This window comes from Mirounga leonina, unplaced genomic scaffold, assembly GCF_011800145.1.
Source record: "Mirounga leonina isolate KUSES-001 unplaced genomic scaffold, KU_Mleo_1.0 Mir_357, whole genome shotgun sequence".
NCBI lineage: Eukaryota > Metazoa > Chordata > Mammalia > Carnivora > Phocidae > Mirounga > Mirounga leonina.
In genome coordinates, this window is record NW_023270702.1 from 7,276,036 (window position 1) to 7,297,022 (window position 20,987).

A 20,987-nucleotide genomic window follows, 5' to 3' on the forward strand; every position below is an offset into this window, starting at 1 on the left:
CCCACTGTTGCAACTTCTCAGGAATGATCGCCATTCCAGTTAATTCTAAACTAATTTCTCTTACTTAACCTAATATCATGATATCACAAAAATCACCACTAACAGCTCCTAAAAATGAAGCACATACCACATTTTAATTGCTTATTGTGCAAAGAACACTCTGGCAGTAGATTTTTGCCTGTAAATGCTCAGTTCTTATTCAATAAAGAGGCAACATCATTTATTAAAGAGATTCCAAGAGTCCCAAAACCTTTGGCCACCCAGCTATTGATTAATCTATTTAGTCCATAAGACTCGGGGACACTGGGCCCTAGAAGTGAGCATAGGGATTCCCATAAAAATTAGACGTTTATCAAAAGGAGTCCGATACACCCAAAGAACAAATATTTCCCAGGAATTTTCAAGAACACGTTAAAGCAATCACATGGTTATGTGCTGAATGAACCAGAAGACAATTTAAGTTTTCTGAGAACCTGTTATTTAAGCCACCACTAAAGCTGAACCGTTTCCACTGTTTAATAAAACACACATATAACAGACATTTTAATCCTCAAAACATTGACTAAGGATTCTTTCTCAGTACCTTTTCAAGGGAGGAACTAATTTATGGTTTGGGTCCCAGCTCCTGAATCAGGGATACCTGGCTTTGAATCCAAGTTCTACCACTTACTAAACTTTGGGACTACAGCAATCAAATAACTTCTCCATGCCCCAGTTTCTTTATTGGAAACATGGAAAGACTAGTAATATTCACTTCAAGGATTTAATAAGAAAAATGCATGTAAATGCATTCATTAGATATTACATACATACTAGTATATTAATACTATTACTCTCCTCACCTCTGCGCAAAATGAAGTTCTGTGCCTCATAATCATACAGAGGCTTCTGTCAAAATCCAGGCAGCTTCAGAGTAAATGAAGTGATTCTATGAGGCACTGCTGATTTAAATAAATCATGGACAAAGGGGCGCCTCGGTGGCGCAGTGGGTTAAGCATCCAACTCTTGGTTTCAGCTCAGGTCATGATCTCAGGGTCCTGGCATCAAGCCCCACATCAGGCTCAGCGCTCAGTGTGGAGTCTGCCTGAGATTCTCTCCCCCTCCCCCTTCTGCCCCTCTCACTAGTGCAAGCTCTCTCTCTTTCTCTCTGTTAAATAAATAAATCTTAAAAAAAAAAAAATCAATCAATGAATCAATCATGGACCAAAACAGTGGCCATAATATGTTGGGTTCCAGATATTGGTTAATTTTTGTTTTCCTAGCATCAGAGAGAAACACAGGATAATCCTTAAGCCAAACTCATGAATGTCTTTCCTGAAACTTTGCTCCTCTTTCTAAATTCATTATTTCCACTAATGCTTTCCCCTCATCATCAAGTTAGAACTTTTGCCATCTTTTTATACATCTCCCCTCCCCTAGGCATCTAACTGGTTTGCCTTTGAACTCCATATTCTCCATTAGCACAACAGCTATTTCTACCAAATATAATGTTAAAGAAATTTATAATTTCATATACTATCTCATTTTATACTCACAAAACCTTTATAAGAATCAGCTACATCTCACTGGCGAGAAGCTGACTGACTGCATGGTCACCTGGCATCTTCTGTGTGCCAGTGGCAGTGATGATAATAAGAAACTGGAGGTGCAGAAGGCACCCAGCACAGTAGGAGTCAAGACCTGGGCCCCAATTATGTTACCACTACTTACTAGCTGTGTGATTGGAGCTAATGACCTACTTTATATGACCTCCCACTTCTTGATCTGTTTTACAGTGGTCCTTAATCCTTTCTATGGCCTCTATGCCTCAGTTTCTCACTCCTCTTTATGCCCCAGTCTCATCTGTAAAATTGGGATATTAGGGATATTATCAGGTTATTCTGAGGATGGCGTGAGCAAATGCATACAAAGTACTTAGAACAGTTCCTATGTAGGATGTACTCAAAACTGATAGCTAATATCTAGTCCATGGACTCCATGTTGAATGCTCAGAGAATTTCTAAGAGCAATTTCAGCTTTGTGAAATGTATGAGCTTATTTTTTTTTAAGAATCTCCATTTAAATATGGAATGACATCTGATATTATTGCCCTGTATTGGTGAAAATTAAAATTTTCTGAATTTATTCCACAAACATCTGGGAAGTAACCTGCTCTATGCCAGGTAGTGTAACAGGTTCTGGGCAATAGAGACTAACAAAACATGCGCCCTATCCTGAAGGAACTAACAACTAGTGAGAAATACAGACACAGAGATGACCAACTATTATAAGACATTGTAACAGTTATAAAAGTCCTGTGGGAACCCTCAGGAGACAGCACTTAGTTTTATCTGGTGGTAGAATCAGGAGGGGCTTCATGAAGGAGGTACCATTTAGCCTGGACCTTTCAGGATGAACAAGATTGTGCTGGCAGGGAAGAGGGAGCAGGGCATTTCAGGGAGACCAAGATAAGAAACTGAAGATGGGGATTTGGGAAAGGGTTTAGGGTACAGGTCTGGAAATGCAGCTGAACGGTAAGCTGCAGGGTAGGGCGGTGAGGAGACAAGCCTTGAAAGGTAGATGGTTCCATACTGTGGAAAGCTTTGAAAATAATACTAAAGAATGTGGGTTTTATTCTGTAGCCAATGGAGCAAGGCACTTTAGGAGGAACCTGAGATGACTAGAAGTGAACTGAGTGCCAGGGGTCTCTATGAAGGATAGGGCTGGATAGGGCTGAGCGGAGAGAATGTGAGCTCTGGGGCTGAAGTGCCCAGAGTGCTCCACTGCTTTCTTGGTTTGAGACCTGTGCAAGTCACTTAGGTATTCTGAATCCCAGTTAAATTATATCTATGGGGTCAGTGTTTTTCCAAACCTTACTTTAAGTAAGAATCAATAAAGTAGCATGTTAAAAGTGCATACACATGACCTGCCTGAAGCTTCTGGTTCAGGACATCTGCAGAAGGGCCCAGGTATCTGCCTTTTTAACAAGAACACTAGTAATTCCGATGTAGTCAGTCCCTGTTCTAGAAACACTATCACTAACACAGAGTACTGTACATTTTTGCAAATAAAACAAGTGGCAATCTATGTTATAGGTGAAGAAACCAAGGTCCAGAAAGAACAAGTAACTGGCTGAAGAACACACAGCATGTCAGTAACAGAGCACTGGGATCTAGATCCTCAGACTCTACCAGCAGCACTCCACTGCGACTCCCATCAGATGTGTGATGTATTTTACCATTACTGTCTCTGGCCCACAGTCTGATCAGTCTATCAAGGATTATGACTAAGGGGCTACCCACTCTGTCCTTTTCCCCTCCTCCCTAGCTTGGCCAATAAAGTAGGAACTTCTGGTCTCTGGGCAGCTGCTGCAGCCTTTTCCTCTCCCCTCCCCTCATTCACTCTCCACAAGGGAAAGCTACTCATCTCTGGTGATTTGGAGAAGAAAATGAGCAAGGATGGACTGACTCTTTGTTCTCTCTTTGGGGGCCAGCTTGTCCAAGCCTAGATTCTTTCTCACCTTCAGTCCTATAGGAGGTAAGCTCCCTGACTCTGTTGGGGAAGCCTGTGGCTTACTGATGTGTTCATTTTGGGGAAGTCAAAGGAAGTCCAAATTCATGTCATGGTTCAAGCCACATTCTCCAATCCAGCCTTATTAATAAACAAGCTGATACTCTGTTCTCCATCTGTCCGACTTCTTCACTAGCACTAGACTGATTCTTGCCCAGAGAGGCATGATAATTACCAGCCTCAAAACACCTACCATAACCAAACTTGAACATAATCAAGTACATACTTTTAAATACTGACTTTAAATAAATGTGGGGTTTTTTTAAGGTTAAATTGCAATGTTGGGTTAATCCCAACTTGAAAATAAGGTGCATTCACTGCCTTTGACTCTGCAAATTCTACTTCTAGCAATTTATTCCAAGAAAATAGAATCTGTGCAAAGATTTAGTTATAAAATATGCATTTCATCACAATGTTGCCTAAGACAGGAAAAAATGTGACTTCATCTGAATGTCTTCAAAAGACTGGTTACATAAATTAGGCAATCATTAAAAATGATGTTACAAAAGAGTGAAAGAGATATCCACTGTATCTTGGTGGGAAAAAAGCAAGTTACATAATGGTATATTATGTTCCCATTGCTATGAATGTAAAAAATACACACTTAATGTGTATTTCTATATGTGCATAGGAAGAGGGCTAAAAGGCTACATAGCTAGTTTCAGGAGTGATCATCTGACAGTTATTCCTCTTGCTTATCCGAGTTTTCTCATTTTTCTAGTGACCATGTATTACTTTTTTAAATAAAAGTATTCTTTTCATTTTCACAAAAAATAATTAAGCATTACTGACACTACCAACAAAATCATCAAAATAATGATTACTTTTCTGTTTTACATTTTAATCAATATTATGATTCATTTCTGAATGGCAAATGTAGTTCTTTTTAATGAAAATAAACACGTCTTTATACCTTAAGGAAGGGCACTAACTCTACAACTTATTAAGCTGAGGCAGGTTACTGCTGTCCCTGTGGATGGCCTCTTATCTCTAACATGGGGACTATAAAACTCACGCACCATTTAGGATTAAATTAAGGAATAGTATCTAGGTCAAAGTAGTAGTTTCTAAGAAAAGGTAGTTGTTTTCCCTTTCAAAAAAACAAAATCTTGAGTTTTAATGTATACACACAAATAAGCAAAAACCAATTCAAGCAATGTTTGGGAGACTTTTCCCAACCCTGCTAGCTAGCTAACTGGCTAGCCCAATTGCATAAACAGTAAACAGTTTTTTACTTCGGTACTTTTGGATTCATTCCAGACTTTTAAAAAAAAAACCTAAGTGTTGGAGTCAAAGACAAAGTCTAACACACTTGAGATAAGATTACAGTACCTTTTTCTTGATCCAAGTCATCTGAACCAGTGCACCAAGATGATGTGGTCATAATTATTATGAGATACAATACATACTGTTAAAAATGGAAGAATTCTTTGCCAAGAAAGCTGACTCTATGTTAAAATATATTTAACATTCACTGGGTTTTATTGAGAGAAAAAGTGAAGTCTTGAAAGGATGGAAGCTGGAATTTTCCACAAGGCTAGAAAACCACTGATTTCTCCTTGCTGCTGGGCCAACACACCCCTTGGACCTGATCCTTGTAGGTGCCGGGAAAGCTGGAAAGATTTAAGTTAGAAGGAAATTCAAAGGGGGGGGAATAACTTGCCTGTCATCCTGTACGTTCACATGGCTCTTGGATCTCCTGTCTATATAATTTTTGCAGTGGAGAGAAAAGACTCGGCTCCTAAAGGATTAAGGAGAAAAGTCTCCTAACCAAAAAAATATTCTTACCTTCAGCCAAGAAGTTAAGAGTTATCTGGGAATTTCATATCAAGTATTAGAAGCATGAGATTTTTTACGAATATGAGACTTAGAAATCTGTTCCTTCACACATCTCATTCCCCATGGTGCTAAAGGGAAAAATCAGGTCTCTCCTAACATGATTGGACAGAAAAAGGAGCCCGAGAGAAGAAAGCCACCTCTGTAAAGGACGTAATGACAATCCCCAAACTTACTTGTGGGAATTACTTTCTAAAGGTGAACGTAAGGCCTTCACACAGCATCCAAATTCCAGGTCAGCATGACGGCACAGTAAAAACCAAAACCTTCTTCCCTTTCTCAGTAGCTTCCTAGGTACAGCCAAGCACCTCTTGTGGCTACACAATTCCCACCAGGTGGGGGGCCGCACACTGGCTGACACCATCTGACACTCCTGCTTTGCTCCCTAAGCTAGAAAACGGAGTACGTCTACAGGCTTTGTGCCATCTGAGTTTCACATCAACCATGTAAAGTAGGCAAGCAAGATATTAATAGGCCATCTTATAAATGAGGAAACAAAGGCCGATGGAAGGTAAGTACCTCCCCATAGCTCTGAGGAAGAATGATGGACTTGGGACCACCCCCCAGGTCTCTGACATCTCACCCAGTACTGCTCTTCTTCACAGGCTCCCCTTCACAGGGGACTGCCTACCTCCACCTGCCCAGGACTCAAACATGCTCTCAACATTGCGGAAGGACACAATTTATAGTACACACTGGCCCAGAAAAGTCAGCACTGATACTGCCAGATCTATTTAGAAAGAACACTCAAAATTTTTTAATATCTGAAAATACCTCGTGTTGCTGGAAAAAAAAATGTCCTTTCTATCTGGAAAAGAATAAAAATAAACTGAAAAGCATTAACCATATTATACTAAAACATAATTGAAGGTGGTTTTCTTTTTTTACTATTATATTTGCATCTCAAGCACCCTTTGGAAGAAAGTGTTTCTATCACCTCCTTTTCTTCAATTAGGTTTCTAGGACTAAGTAAGAAAGTACTTCTTATGACCAGTCCTCATATGAGGGTCCAGTCCCATTCTTTTCTCATTATTGCAGCAAACTCCTGGCTGACTGTTTTTACCTGTTATTTGGAAACCTAACAGTCTGTAAGGAGCAACTTTGACTTTCTCATTAAAGACTCTAGTCTAATGTTCTCTCTCTCTCTTTTCACTGATGCAACAAATCAGAGAAAAAGTAAAATAATAAAATACTAAGGATTATTTAGCAGACACTGTCAGATTTTGCTTTTCACATAGCATTTGATTTGATAAGAGAGAGATCACTTGGAAATATCCAAAAAACATACATGAAAAATTTCTAATACATTTTTTATTCAGCAAATCTACTTAAGTGTCTATTCTGTGCTAGGCTGAATGGAACTATCTCATAATTCATCAGTAGTCATCAACTATCATCAAGAGTGGATAGGTTTTACTGTAAAATTTTTCAGGATTGGAAAAAAAAGGACTTATAAAAGTATCTTAATATGTCAGCATTTAAAAATTTGTTTTGGGGGGCACCTGGGTGGCTCAGTTGGTTAAGCATCTGACTCCAGATCTCAGCTCACGTCATGATTTCAGGGTCTTGAGTTCAAGCCCTGTATAGCGTGGAGCCCACTTAAAAATTATGTTTTGTCAATCTGAGAGTTTTAGAGGGGATGAGGGTGGGGAGATGGGTTAGCCGGTGATGGGTATTAAAGGGGGCACGTACTGCATGGAGCACTGGGTGTTATATGAAAACAATGAATCGTGGAACACTACATCAAAAACTAATGATGTATTGTATGGTGACTAACATAACATAATAATAAAAAAAATTTTGTTTTGTTTTGGTAACTGTCTCATTCAAAAGTTAACAATAATAAAGGAAAATTAAAGCTGCACCAAAGCTGCTCCTCTTTTTATATTACAGAGCCTTCCCTTTACCTACCCCTCATGCAACCTTTCTCTATGTTGAGTAAAGAAGCAATAGGCCTCTTTCTTAAAGTGAACATAACATCAACAATAAATTACTGTGATGAAGATCAAAACTTGATTCTGAAAAACTGTCATCAAGTTTCATATAGAATTATTTGTGGGCATAACTAGAAACAATGGTCAACAATCAAAAGGTTTTTAGAGTCTACTTGCCCCTAGTTAGCTGCAAAAATAAAAGACATTTCTAGACTCTCTATGATACAACATCTCTTCTAGTCATATTTCTCCTAAGATGGGAAAAAGGGGACAGGTAAGCAAAATTCTTGTTTGCTCTGTAATGCCCTTGCAATATTCCCCACACAAATTCTCAGTGAGCTTTGTGAGTGATCTACATACAGCAAGTAGTTAATTTCAGCAGGTTTACAAATTTAGCTAGAGTGGGTATTGTGTGTAAATGTGTCATTTCACAGAGACTTTAAAATCCCCTAACATCCTATTAAATACTCTGCAAATAGTCCGGCTAGATTGGCTACATTACCAAATCTCTGCAATTAGCAATCCCTATTTCCTATTCATCCTTTACTCAACTCCCCACTCTCCCCTTCAGTGTATTTTAATACCCCTACATGTCTACCCCTATATCCCATCCAAACTTTGTGGTTGGTCTCTAGGTCATTTTCTGGCTTTGCATCTCCAAATGTTATTAAGATTGAATCATTTAAACACCTAAAATGACTTAAGAGATTGTAGCAAAGTCTACAGGTCTTATACTGTGACTTCATAAGGTCATAATTAATATTAAAAAAATAATCATGGGGCGCCTGGGTGGCTCAGTTGGTTGGGCGACTGCCTTCGGCTCAGGTCATGATCCTGGAGTCTCGGGATCGAGTCCCGCATCGGGCTCCCTGCTCGGCGGGGAGCCTGCTTCTCCCTCTGACCCTCCCCCATCTCGTGCTCTCTCTCTCTGTCTCATTCTCTCTCTCAAATAAATAAAATCTTTAAAAAATAATAATAATAATAATCATGATCTAAAAAATATTTTTAAAATTATTTAAACAAAGTCTAATGGCTGCCTTTTCCAAATGAGTAAGGACCTGTCAGGACAGTACAAAGCAGTACAAGTCTCTTGATTACTACAGTATTAGCTTTTTTTTTTTAAGATTTTATTTATTTGACAGAGAGAGACACAGCAAGAGAGGGAACACAAGCAGGGAGAGTGGGAGAGGGAGAAGCAGGCTTCCCGCCAAGCAGGAGCCCAATGTGGGGCTCCATCCCAGGACCCTGGGATCATGACCTGAGCCGAAGGCAGATGCTTAACTGACTGAGCCACCCAGGTGCCCCCTGTATTAGCTTTCTATAGACTCTATCAGTTTGGCATAATCACTTAAGTAATCATTTTATTTTATTTTATTTAAGTAGTGGGGGGCTTGAACTCATGACTCTGAGATCAAGGCCTGAGCTGAGATCAAGAGTAGGTCGCTTAATCCACTAAGCTACCCAGGTGCTCCTTAAGTAATAATTTTAAAGATACACAAGTTTTAAATGAATATCTTTTTTTTTTCCTTAAGATTTTATTTATTTATTTGACAGAGAGAGAGAGATCACAAGCGGGGGGGGGGGGGGGGACGGGCAGAGGTAGAGGGAGAAGCAGGCTCCCGGCCGAGCAAGGGAGCCCGATGCAGGGCTCGATCCCAGGACCCTGGGATCACGACCCGAGCCGAAGGCAGACGCCCAACCGACTGAGCCACCCAGGCGCCCCTGAATATCTCCTTTTTAAAAAACTTCACTCCCTTGACAGTAGTACCTATATAATGCTGAGGTCTACTTTTGCCTGGGAATAAAACATGTGCTTTTCTGCTAACCTACAGACAGTGCTGGCTTATTTTCCCTTTAAATTCTGAGTCTCTCTTGAAATCAAAGGGAAACCAGTTTTATAAAATTCCAATCATGTCTATAATACATAAATGAGGAACAAAGGAGTCAGACAGGAATGGAATGATCTGACTAAAGAAATGTCAGTCACATAAACCAAAAATGGTTCTGCTTAAAGAACTAAAAGGATTAGTTAAAAACAGATACAACAACAAAACAAGACTCAAAAACTAGAAATTTTTCTCAGTTGATATTATGAAAGAATACATGTGAGGCTACACATTCAAGTCCAGATGAACCCATTTGTGAAGTCCTATCTCTGTCCTGTTAAATCACAGAAGTCTTTGACTGCAAGAGAGACTGGAGCAAAATACTGGGGTTGATGAGAGCAAGTTCAGGACCTGTATGGGGGCAGGGAGAGGGGTACTTCAAAGAGTAAGATTTTCTGCAGGTTGGCTCAATGGTCTTGTTTTCATGAAACTGGGTTATTCTCATGTTTTTATGAATGAACATGAAATTTCTAGAGTCATTTCAAAAAAAAACATAGCTGATTAAGGATCATACTTTGGCCACACAAGTCATGCAAGTAGAGTATTAGCTCCTGAAGGGTCATATGTAGGTAGTACGGCTCCCCTGGACACGTGAATAAGCAAACCGTTTGATCATGAGACATCTAAGATATATGAAGTTGGGGGAGGAGGGGTGGCAACAGCTTCCAATTATTCTGACTGAGATCCTTCCTAACTTTATAGCAGCACAATTAAAAATAAATCAAACAGAAGAGTCTGAGGTCCCTGAGGAATTTCCCCACACATTCTCCTGATATCCACATTCAAATCTGAGCTAAAACGTATCTTCTAAAATTTAGCTTCTCCTGCACTTAGGGTAAAGAGGAACATTTACTATACTTAGCTTCAGGAAGTATGCAACTTGGATTAGAAAATTTAAAATAATTTATCACTAAGTCAAATTAAGTACCTTCTCATAGTAAGGTGAACACACACCATCTTAAAAATCTTGCTCAAAATATAAGCCATAGTCTCCCTCTACTCTTGAATTATTATTTCTGTATTTTCAAAGCTATGCAGCAATGTGATGTACAGTGGTATAAAAATAAGCTTACTGATAAGCGTAAGCACACTTAGTTCCTAATTCGAGATGTGACGATGACAAAAATCAAATTTAAGCTGTAAGCAAATACAAACACGGGGGTAGGTTAAGACGAAGTTATAACAGGTATAATTCTGTTCATCACAAATCCAAATGATGATTCCCTTAAGGTAAAAACCATACAGTAGAAATGAGATTCTCAAAGTAATGAAAAAAGAGCCCCTGAAACACTTTAACAGCAATGTATACTAAAAATAAGGAAGAAAGGAAAGATGAAATACAAGCGTCTTCCTTTCCCACCTAAAGACGCACCCTCAGAAAGAGCAGAGAAACAAGCACAGTGAAGTCAGCAGCACCGTGCTGACCAGGTGTTCCGCGGTCGCCGTGACCCAGCTGCAACGTCGGCTGTAGCTTCCTGCACCAAGTCTGCTGCTTTGCCCTCCCCGAGCATCTGAAGAGAAATGACATGTTTCTCTTCAGAGGTGTTAAAAACTTGGGTTGCCTAAAGGACAGATGTAAGTTTGACACCTACGATTAATAACCACAGTGTATTAGGCCAGTGGGAACTTTCACTATGTTGAAGCCAGACAAACTCACTGCTCACACGGTACTCAGGCACCCAAGTGCCAGGACCCAGGGGAGACAACAAACCATTTTTTTCTTTTAATACTTTACCATTGGCCTACAGGGATTGCCATAAATAAGATTCACAGAAAGGAAGGCTTGGGAGCAGGCTTTTAATAAATTCTCTAGGGTCCTTGCTCTGAAATATTTAAAAAGCTTCGGCATCTTCTTACTCTCTATGAAAACCACCAACTCAAGCCAAGGTTCACTGTGCTTTAGGAACTGACACCAAATGTGTTATTATTATAGGTGCTTTCTTGTTAGGCCTGATTTATCTGAACTAAGAATTCTTACCTAAAATTCTGTGAGACACTCATTCATAAGATTTCTGGTATAAACACACCTCTAAAAATTCCAGTTCTGAAGGATGTAATTAGCCAATTAAAATTTCCCCTTCAGAAGGAAAAAAGCTGTATTGGCAAAGGTGGTTCGGTTCTCTTGAGTAAGTAATACTGTACTTAGGTCAGAGGTAAAAGCTGTGCAAGCATACGTAAGGCAGTGTTTGTCTAAAGCAGAGCAAAAGCGTACAGAATTGTTAAAATGAGCTACCAACGGAAACATTTCAGTGCCTGCCAATTGGCCCTAGCAGCATATAGCTGAATTTATATGCAGTTACATACCAGTGGAAGATCTCTTTGTGAGGAAGGGAAGGTCAGGGCCCTCCCCCACCCCCAGAGGTTTTTCTAGTTCTCACACCTGCAGGCGGCAGATGCAGTAAACAAGCAGTTGTTTGTAATGCAAATTCAAGTAACGAGGATGCCTCGGGGCTGCTCCCACCTTAAGCTCAAACACAAATGGTCACCCTGCCCCTGACACCCTAGATGAAAACTTATCACTGAGGATGTCAGTTACACAAACACTAAGTCCTGCTAAGGACAGAGTTAAAGAGCAAGAAGTCACAAGCATGGTTAGGGGTGAATAAGAGAGGCTGCCTTCCGGTTAAAGTGTTTTGGGTCGCAGACACATTAAAAACAGCTGTTGGGTATTAAAAACCAAAGACTGCAACTCCGGTCGGACCGTTAAAAAGAAAAATGGACATAGCCTTGTGGTTAAAAACTGAGAAACTTGTGTAACTGTGCAAACTGCAGAATATCACAAGAAAATATGTCTAAAATAAATACGTCCTAAATAAAATGTAACAGAATAAACCAAAGCAGCAGATAACAGGGTAAGGTAACTGCTTCCTGACCACACCTCTTTCCTCCATTCTACACCCACCAACATTTATTCTGGCCACAAATCTTTCCTAAACAATGAATGACTGTTCAATTCACTGACCTCAAAATTTTAACATATGTACTAACAATAAATACCTTCTATTCTATCAAAATTTCAAAATGATTAGCATGGGGGTCAGAGGGTAAGGGTGGCTGGAGAGACCTAAAGCAGAAAATGCTGATTTAGAGAAGAGATGCTTAATTTTCAAGATGCTTAGGGATAATATATGAATACCAGTAGATTTTTATTACATCGACTTTTAATAAATTATTGTTTTGAAAGGAGAAGTGGCTGAGCTAAGGAATAAATCCCACAAATACTTACTAAGCATTAACTGTGTTTACAGCTTAAAAGTGTTTAAGATCGTTTTAGTGGTTATTTTCTATTGTTACCAAGTCAGAGACTACAATTTAGATTTGTCAGAAAGATTATTTGTTGTTCTCAAGTCTTTAAACAGAAATCTTCAATTATTCCTTATCTAAAACATATTCTCCTCCTCAAAAACAAAAACAAAACAACAAAAAAATAGCCCAACTACAAAAGAAGTATCTGATATGTTTGCATATTTAGTTCAACAAATATAAAAATCTACAAATTTTAAAACTCAGAAGCATTTATTTGGGAGTGGTCCCTAAATATTAAACTGTATTTGCTTTGATTAATCACTTTCTAGGCAGAAGATTCGTATGTACCACACAGATATCTCTATCATTAAATATCTGAAAAGCCTTTTAAAATAAAACGTGAAAACACTATTTCCTATAACAACCATCATAAAATCTCCAAGATCACCATTTTAACTATTATATGAAAATCAGAAATATCTCATTCCCTACTTGAAAGTTCAAATATCTTTTAGAAATTTATGGAAAAATAATTACAGGAACTTCTAAATCACAGTGCCACATCAAGTGGTTATATTCCATGTACCTGTCATTCTAACAACTGAAGACTACAAATAATCACACAAATACTCTTGTTCATAATCGATTCCTCTCTGCTACTTTGGTGCATCTTTTAGATCCCAGATGGTGTTCACTGAGGTATTAACAACAGTACTTTCCCTAGATGTCCATGATTTTATTTATTTATTTATTTTCCACTTAGTGGAAGCACTGGGCTAATAAGGCAAAGACCATAAGTTCCATCTTCACAATCCTGGATTTGTTTCCCTTAAGGGTCAGTCAGATTGAAACCCTAATCCCCAAGACCCTGCATACATACATGTTCTTCACTGGGGGTTAGGTGGTGGAGAAAAAGGCTGAAATAGGGTAAATATATTGATGGATCAGTGAAAATCCATCACTACCACAGGAGGGACGAGTCTCAGGGAGAACTCCATCACCAGCACATTTCACATTCACGTACTACGTAAGTTACCCTTTAGATGTTTTCCTACTATATAAATGACATTTCCACTTCCCAACAAAAGAAAAATATCATCAAATAACATATCTGAAATTCTTCAAAGTGCTAAACATTTGAATGATGCGGTTATGTTGCCATGGCATTTTTAGAACTTTAAAAGTTAACTGAGCCATGAGATAAAAAGGACAATTTTCATTAGGGTTACCTTCAAGTGATATTTTCTCAACAATTGGCAATAAAGTAAAAATAACTCATGCCCACCCCCTCAACTGATTTTTTTAAAAGATCTGAGAGAAAGAGAAAGAGAAAGCAGGGGGGGGAGGAGCAGACGGAGAGGGAGAGGGAGAGTCTCAAGCAGATTCCGTGCTAAGCACAGAGCCCGATTAGGGGCTCTGTCTCATGACCCTGAAATCAGGACCTGAGCTGAAACCAACGGTCAGTTGTTTAACTGACTGAGCCATCCAGGTGCCCCCCGTCCCCCAGCAACTGATTTTTAAAAAACATGAGGTAATACAATAAAATAAGACACGGTCTTAAAAGCTGAAGTAACACTCTAAATGTTCAGCCCCAAATGAGGTAAAGTAGTTCTGATTCTAGATAGCTTGCCGGCAGTGAAAGCTATACAGTACTTAATTAACTGAAAAATTAAATCAATTTTTTCCTCTCACCAGCATAAACAGCACAATACTCATAAAATCATGAATTTGTTGATTTCTTTACTTGATTTCATGATAACTGGCGATCTGTTATTTATTAATCTTAACCAATAAGCCAAAAGCTAAATTCCAAGTGTAAGACATCAAAAGTAGCACCCTTTTAAGGCAGCCATTCTTCACAGCAGGTCTTATTTAGTAATGACTGGTCACATATAATGAAACTATTTCTGATGTGTTTTAAAAAACAACTATTTTGCTAAAATACAAATTAACTTGCACTTCTGAAAATAATTTGCCAACATCAGCGTGTTACTCACTGTTCTTGGGATGGGTGGAGAAAGAGATCCATTTGACATGTATGGGTCATTATTCATATTTGGCATCATTATGTACCCGGAATAACTCGAGTAGGAGGGTCCCTTATTGTAGAGGCCTCCATCTGGATGCTTTCCTGGGAGAATCCAAATAACGATCAATAATGCATTGACTTCCTTTTTATATCAGTGCATTTTTCATCTGAAAATCTAATAGTTCTATGACAAATCAGACCTTACATAAAAGATTTGTTTACAAAATACTGTAACTGAATTATTACGCTCTATTTTAAATTGACAGTATTTATTCTCTTAAATGGCTTAGCAGTGAAACAGATGTTTTAAAAACATGTGGTTCAATTTACTTCCACTACTGACTGGTGTTTTTACAAAAATAAGTGTTATTCATCTAACTTAATTTGTTCTAAAACTAACAAACTGGCCCAAGAAATACAGACACATGAAAGAACACACACAAACCTAAAGCTGTATTATAAACATATTAGGCCATCTAGCTATCCACACACACATATTTACACACCTGAAGTTTTGAGCAAACTCAAAAATTCTACCTGTGCTTCTAGATTTCTAGAAAATTTCTAGATTTTCCTGAGGGAAAGAGCTGTATCTAGTATATATGGGCAACTACCAAATTTATGAAAGATTAACTCCAAGAGACTTAATTTTATATACTACCCCATTCTGCCAAAGAAATCTGTGTGTTTAATATATGCCTTTCTTCTCTTTAATCTGTGTAAATACTTTGTAGCTCAGAAGGAAGTCTGATATTATAGTTTTCTTCCCTTCTTTTCCTGGCTGACATTTTGTATGAACACTTTATTCTGGTCAAGCCAATTCTAAGTAAAGGAGAACAGAAAATGCAGACTATTCGACGAGAAAACCCTACAGATTATTTGATTATTTTAAAGTCACATGGAGTTCTAGCTAAATCTAAAAAATATATGCAATTTTTAAAGTTTTGAGCAAGAATTAGAAACGGGGAGAAAGTCTATCATCTTCCATATGCAAAGTTCCTAATTTTAAGAATAAAGTTTTATATTTTTACAAATTAGATTCTGATTTACTGAGTCATATTTAATCTGTGCATTCACTGCCCGCCTTCTCACTACAATAAGAAACAGCAATTTTACAAATGAAAATCCATTTGAAACTATTCTTGTTGGAAAACAAATTGGTGTAGACTGTCACTCTGGAACAATGCAGAAAAAAACACTAAAGGTCTAAGCCAATTAGAACTTGGGCTAAAATAAGGAAAAGAGGAAAACTTATTATAGACATTTCCCCTTCCACACAGAATCTGGAAGCCAACTAAAATCCAAAGGCCCCTAACTCATTCAAAGACAGTTTTTAAATTATGTAAATATACATGAGAAATAGGCAGTAAGTTTCCTGGGTTTGCTTTCCCATTTTGTTAAAATAGTGGGCACAGTCTTACCACACCTGATCCCCATTTCTTGGACTCAAAAAAAAAAAAAAAAATCACAAATCTACCTATATTCACAAACTGCACATATTAAATGATAAACCTGGGAGAAGTAGAATTAGGGTCTTACCGTCATCAGGATGTTCTCTGGCCTTGTCATGGTAGGACTCCTGAGAGGTTTGTGCTTGTCTGGCCACCTAACAGCAAGAATCCCCATCCCCGAAATAAAGAAAATCAACTTTGAGTTTGTGATTAAGCATGTGTCCACTGGTAATTCAAAGGAGGAGGACTGGGTGCAACTCAATCTACCTATTTTATCAATCTAGGAGGGGTAAGGCTGGGGTTGGAAACCTGGAAATCTTTTGCTTTTTCAACACATATTTTTGAGTGATTATTATGTACCCAGGACTAGAAAGCATAAACGAGAATAACAAAAATAATAACAGTATAGTAAATTTGGGAAAGCTCCACATGCTGCTCTGACTGCTGATTGCTGCAGAGCATCCCGGCTGCTTGGATACCTAGTATGATAGGAGTTTGATTTAATGGGGTTCATCATTTTGATAGCGCCTTTAAACCCCTGTTCACAGTCAATCGGAGCTGATTAAAGTCGGGCAGAAATATCACTTTACAACTATAAGGACATTTTAAATAAAAAACTAGGAACTCACATTTAGGGGTCTTAAGGCAAGTGTCCCAAGCCAGTCCCAGAAGAAGCCCCCCTCCTTATAACCTACCATGGCTGGCTCAAGCCCAAGCTGAAGCTAACAAAAAAAAAAAAAAAAAACAACTATTCTGTGGTTAAAGGGAGGAAAATTTGAGAGTTGGGTTATAAACATCTAAAAGGTAGCCCAGCTAATATCAGTTCTGGTAACCACCATCCACCCAGACTCAACCACGTGCAAATCAGTGGTATTACCCATTCACTATCTTCCCTGGTCTGCCCCATGCCCATTTACCACCTCGGCAAAGATTAACAAAGCCCTAATCCCTGGGTTCTATGCTTCAAGCTGCAAGACCCTTCTTCTCAGAGCAAAAACATAAAACGTGAACTAGGTGGCAAATTTATTTATGGAATAAGAACGGACAAGCAAAATGAGCAGAAAGAAAAAGAGGCTGCTCTACAAATATAAGAGTTTGGCCTCTGAGTGTTTTGGATGTTATTTGGTTCCTTGGACATATGTCCTCCAGGTAACCTCCTCCCCCAATACATATTCACAAACCTTTTAAGTGGGTTTGGGTGCACCCTAGCCTCCCCCCCCACGCCGGTCCCCCTCAAATTGGCATGTTGTGGTGAAAGATTCGAGGATAACGAACACGCGTGTGTTCTCCTTAGAACCCAGGCCCCCAGCCTTCCAAATGCGTACTCACCCCTGCCATTGGTATAAAGAAGGTAACTCTGAAGTGCTCTTAAACATGTTGTTTAAAACCCAAAATGTCCCCGCCCCCAAAACCACACGCTTTCTTTTTGGGGGCAGAAGGATGCCATTTAAGGGAAAAGGGTATACCCTCCAAGTTTCTTTGGAGGGAAAAAGCGTTGGTGAAATCATTTGAGTGTCGGGACTTTTCTACCGGATTTCCTCCAAAGCGTTTCCCAGTTGTTAAACCAGGGTGGCCAGTGGAAGTGTCGGGTATCAGGGTCCATCCGCCCCCCCCCCCCTTTCTGAGAAACTCTCCACCGCCTGAAATAGCCCTTCCGCGCGGTCCTGCTCGCGGCTTTCTCTCGCCTGTACGCACGTGTCTCTATTTACTCTACTAGGGTTACCTGCGCTATCGCCCGCAGCGGGCCGGGAGATCAGATAAAGCGCTTTCCACCCTCCCCTGCGTGGGTGCCCTGGCTTCCGCCACATCTCGACTCCGACTCTCCTTTCTTCTACAAAGATTTAAGGCCTGATTCGGGCCCAAACTTACCCCAAATATAAGCGCTTTTTTACTTTAAGTGGCCGGGACTGGAGAAAACCAGCGTTGCCGGCGGGACCGGAGGGCCCCCCTTCAGGGGGGAGGGGTGGCTCGGCTGGGGGCGCCCACGGCTCCCAGCAGCCGGCCCGGGCGCTGGGACTCCGGCAGCCGCAGAGACCCAGGCGCGCGCCCCCTCGGCTGGCGGGCTCCGCGCAAACCCCGCTCCGCGGCGGTTGGGACCGCCCCGCCTGTCCCCGGCCCACGCCCGCCTCCCCTTCCTCTCAGCCAGCGGCTCTGCTCATCTCTACCTAAGCTTTGGTGGTTTAACGCACTTTTGCAGAGACATCTACCGAGAGAGCTAGCGGGTGCACTCTGTTTTCCGTTCCACGGAAGAACTTCTCGGTGTTGTTCAGACATCCCGGCTTTAACGCGTCGCACCCTCTCAACCCCACTAAAAAGTCCGCAGGCGAAACGTTATGGGTTAAGGGCAGCTTCTCCTACCCACAAACCAACAATTTAAGTCATCGAACCTCAGAACTGATCCACTTGGAACACCCTTCCCTGCACACTCCACCTCCCACCGACACCAACACACACACACACGCACGCACGCACACACACAGGAAGAATGTTGACCAGGGGCCCATCCAACTCCCCCCACCCCCACCCCAGCAAACGAGGGACCTACTCGGGACCCGTCAGGCGAGGCTCCCCGGCGCCTTCCCTCCTCCTCTGCTCTTCCCCGGGACCCACCACGCCTCTCCGACCTCTGGGCAGCGGCCCGCTCACCTCGTGTCCGTTGCTGGCCGGGATGATTTCAGACTCGTTAACCAAGGAGGACTTGATGTCGGCTAAGTCGCCTTCCTCTTCGGGGTGGCTGATTTCTGCGAAGATTTTCTCCTTCTGAGGATCGCCCTCATCTTTGAAGGGGATCATCTCGTCGGTGGCGCAGAGTTCCGGGTCTCCCCCGCCGCCGCCGCCGGCCCCGGAGAGTTGGGGCATCCCGACCACTCTATAATCTCCGCTCCGCTGGAGGAGCACCCGAGGCGACAGCAGGAAAGACAGGGGGTCAACGACAGAGGGAGGAGGAAAAGGAGAACTGGAAGAATGCGTGAGAGAGAAGAGCAGGCGGAAAGCCGGCCGGCGGCCCCGCGGCCCGAGCAGCTGCGTTGGTGCCCGAGCCCCGGCAGCCGCCCGCGCCTTCCCGCTCGGCGGAGACCGGCGCCGACGCCCGCCCTCGAGGCCGAAGGGCACGGGGCTGCTAAGGCCGCCGCAGCCGGCGCCTCTGGGGGCGTCTGAGCTGCGTGGCGCGTGCTAGGCTAGGCTGCCCCGGCGGCCACCCCACGCCCCCGGCGTCTCCAGGTTCTGCGCGCGGAGGACGCCGGTTCCGGAGGAGGCACGACTCTCCCAAGTGCAGAGGGTCCGTCGGCGCGTTTCTAGGCAAACCTCTCCACCCTAGCTTCCCCGGTGGCCGATTTGGGAGTTTGTTTTCCGAGAAAGGAGGCAAGCTGGGCAAAAAGGCTCCGTTTGCCCCAGCAGAGAAGGTGCAAGGAGAATCAGAAAATAACGAAATGTCCACTTCCTGGAGAGTAAAAAAAAAAAAATTAAAGAGCCACCCGGGTTGAGATGTCCGTTTTAGAGCTTCTTATTTCCTTCCCTTTCGCTTCAGTTTTCCTTCTCCAGGCGCATTTAATCTGCTGGAGGAGGAGGAGGAGAGGTGGGGGAGGAGTAGGAGGGAAGAGAAAGAGAAGAAGTTTGCCAAGAATAAAGTTTGTGCCGGCGAGCGCTGGGAGTCGGCAGTGAAGGGTACGGCGGGGTCTCAGGGAGTCACAGCAGGGGCCTCGGACCCAAATGCTTCTGCGGGGAGCTCGAGCCGACACACACACACAGCCCGACCCCTCTTTGTTCCCGGCTCGAGTTTCTCAGCCTGGCGCTCTTGCTCGCCGCTCTCCACGCCTCCGCCGGGCCGCTCTGTCAAAGCAAAGAGCTGCACCCTTCGGGTTCGCCTGGCCGAGGGGAGGGGGGTGCCCCGAGCTTGGCGGTGTTCGAGGCTCCGGGCGCGTCCCGGCTCCTCCGACCGTGAGTGCTCAGCCCAGGTCCCTCCTCCGCACCCTGCCCCGCAGGTGAGCGGCTGCGCCTCCCCACCGCTTCTCCTCCTCCCGCGCCTCGCTGGCGCTGAAAAGCTACCCACTTGCGTCGCTTCTCCTCCCCCTCCCCTCCCCCGCCTCCAGCTCTCCTTGGCCGCCCGCTGGGGAAGGGGGGGCGGCGAGAAGGAGGTGGTGATTGAGGACTTCTTTTTTCTTTTCCCAGAGCCTGTAGGACGAGTCCTAGTTGTGTGTGTGTGTGTGTGTAGGACGAGTCCTAGTTTTGTGTGTGTGTGTGTAGGACGAGTCCTAGTTTTGTGTGTGTGTGTGTGTGTGTGCGTGTGCGCGCGCGCGCCTAGAGGAAAGGATCAAGCAACTCGCTGAGAGAAGGAAGGACCCGGCGCTTCCTGTAACCCACGGAGAAGCACCCTTTGCCCGCGTGAAATTGACAAGAAACTCTGCCCGAATGGCTTAACTTCATCATCTAAGTATCTCTTCTCTTGTACCCCCCACACCTTCCTCTGCCAGTGTCTCCCGCCCCCCCTTCCCGCCTCCCTCTCTCTCCCTTCCTCCCTCCCTTTGGCTGGGCAACGAAGATGAAAGAGAAGCCGCCGCAGCTGTGATCGACACCACGTTGATAGATGCTCTGACAGAGCGGATGAGGCGGGAATTGGGGACAGAGAGAAGGAAAAGGGGAAAATATAACAGAGATTGCTCAACTAAGAAAACGGAAACAAGAAGGACAAGGAAGAGAGTTGTGGCTTTCCTAAAATATGTCGAAGGACAAGGGAGCACATGCTAGCAAAAATTAAATCTCCAGTCTTACCGAGAAAAATAGGACAAAGAAAAAACTGAAGACTGGATCTTAATTACTGCTTTTTTAAACAAGATCGCTTTCTGTGCATCCTCACCATGGGATGTACAGAGAAAGTTGCTCTAGATCTCTTGTGGATTTTGGGAGATACACGCCACAATGTATGGGAACTTCATAGAGAATGAAAAAATCAACCCAAGGAGGGAGAGAGAAGAAGGCAAAAGGACCCAGGAGAGGGATGCCAGTAGAGGGAGGGAGGACTGGACAGTCTCTGGCACCTGGGACTGCACACTCAAAGAGA

General features: G+C 42.3%; 1 protein-coding gene across 3 annotated transcripts in view; it reads right to left on the bottom strand.

The window, feature by feature from the left end:
- Window positions 1-20,388, bottom strand: part of LEF1 (lymphoid enhancer binding factor 1) — a 120,701-nt gene extending 100,313 nt beyond the window's left edge. The window contains exons 1-3 of one of the 3 annotated variants that reach the window (XM_035030253.1): window positions 18,578-20,386; window positions 16,020-16,086; window positions 14,449-14,582 (exon numbers count right to left, since the gene is read on the bottom strand). In XM_035030253.1, the coding sequence (XP_034886144.1) occupies window positions 14,449-14,582; window positions 16,020-16,086; window positions 18,578-18,790 (414 nt within the window). In that variant the 5' untranslated portion in view covers window positions 18,791-20,386. Of the gene's footprint in view, window positions 1-14,448; window positions 14,583-16,019; window positions 16,087-18,577 lie in introns of all 3 variants that reach the window. The other 2 variants (XM_035030255.1, XM_035030254.1) reach the window with 2 other exon arrangements.
- Between the last annotated feature and the right edge of the window lie 599 nt (window positions 20,389-20,987).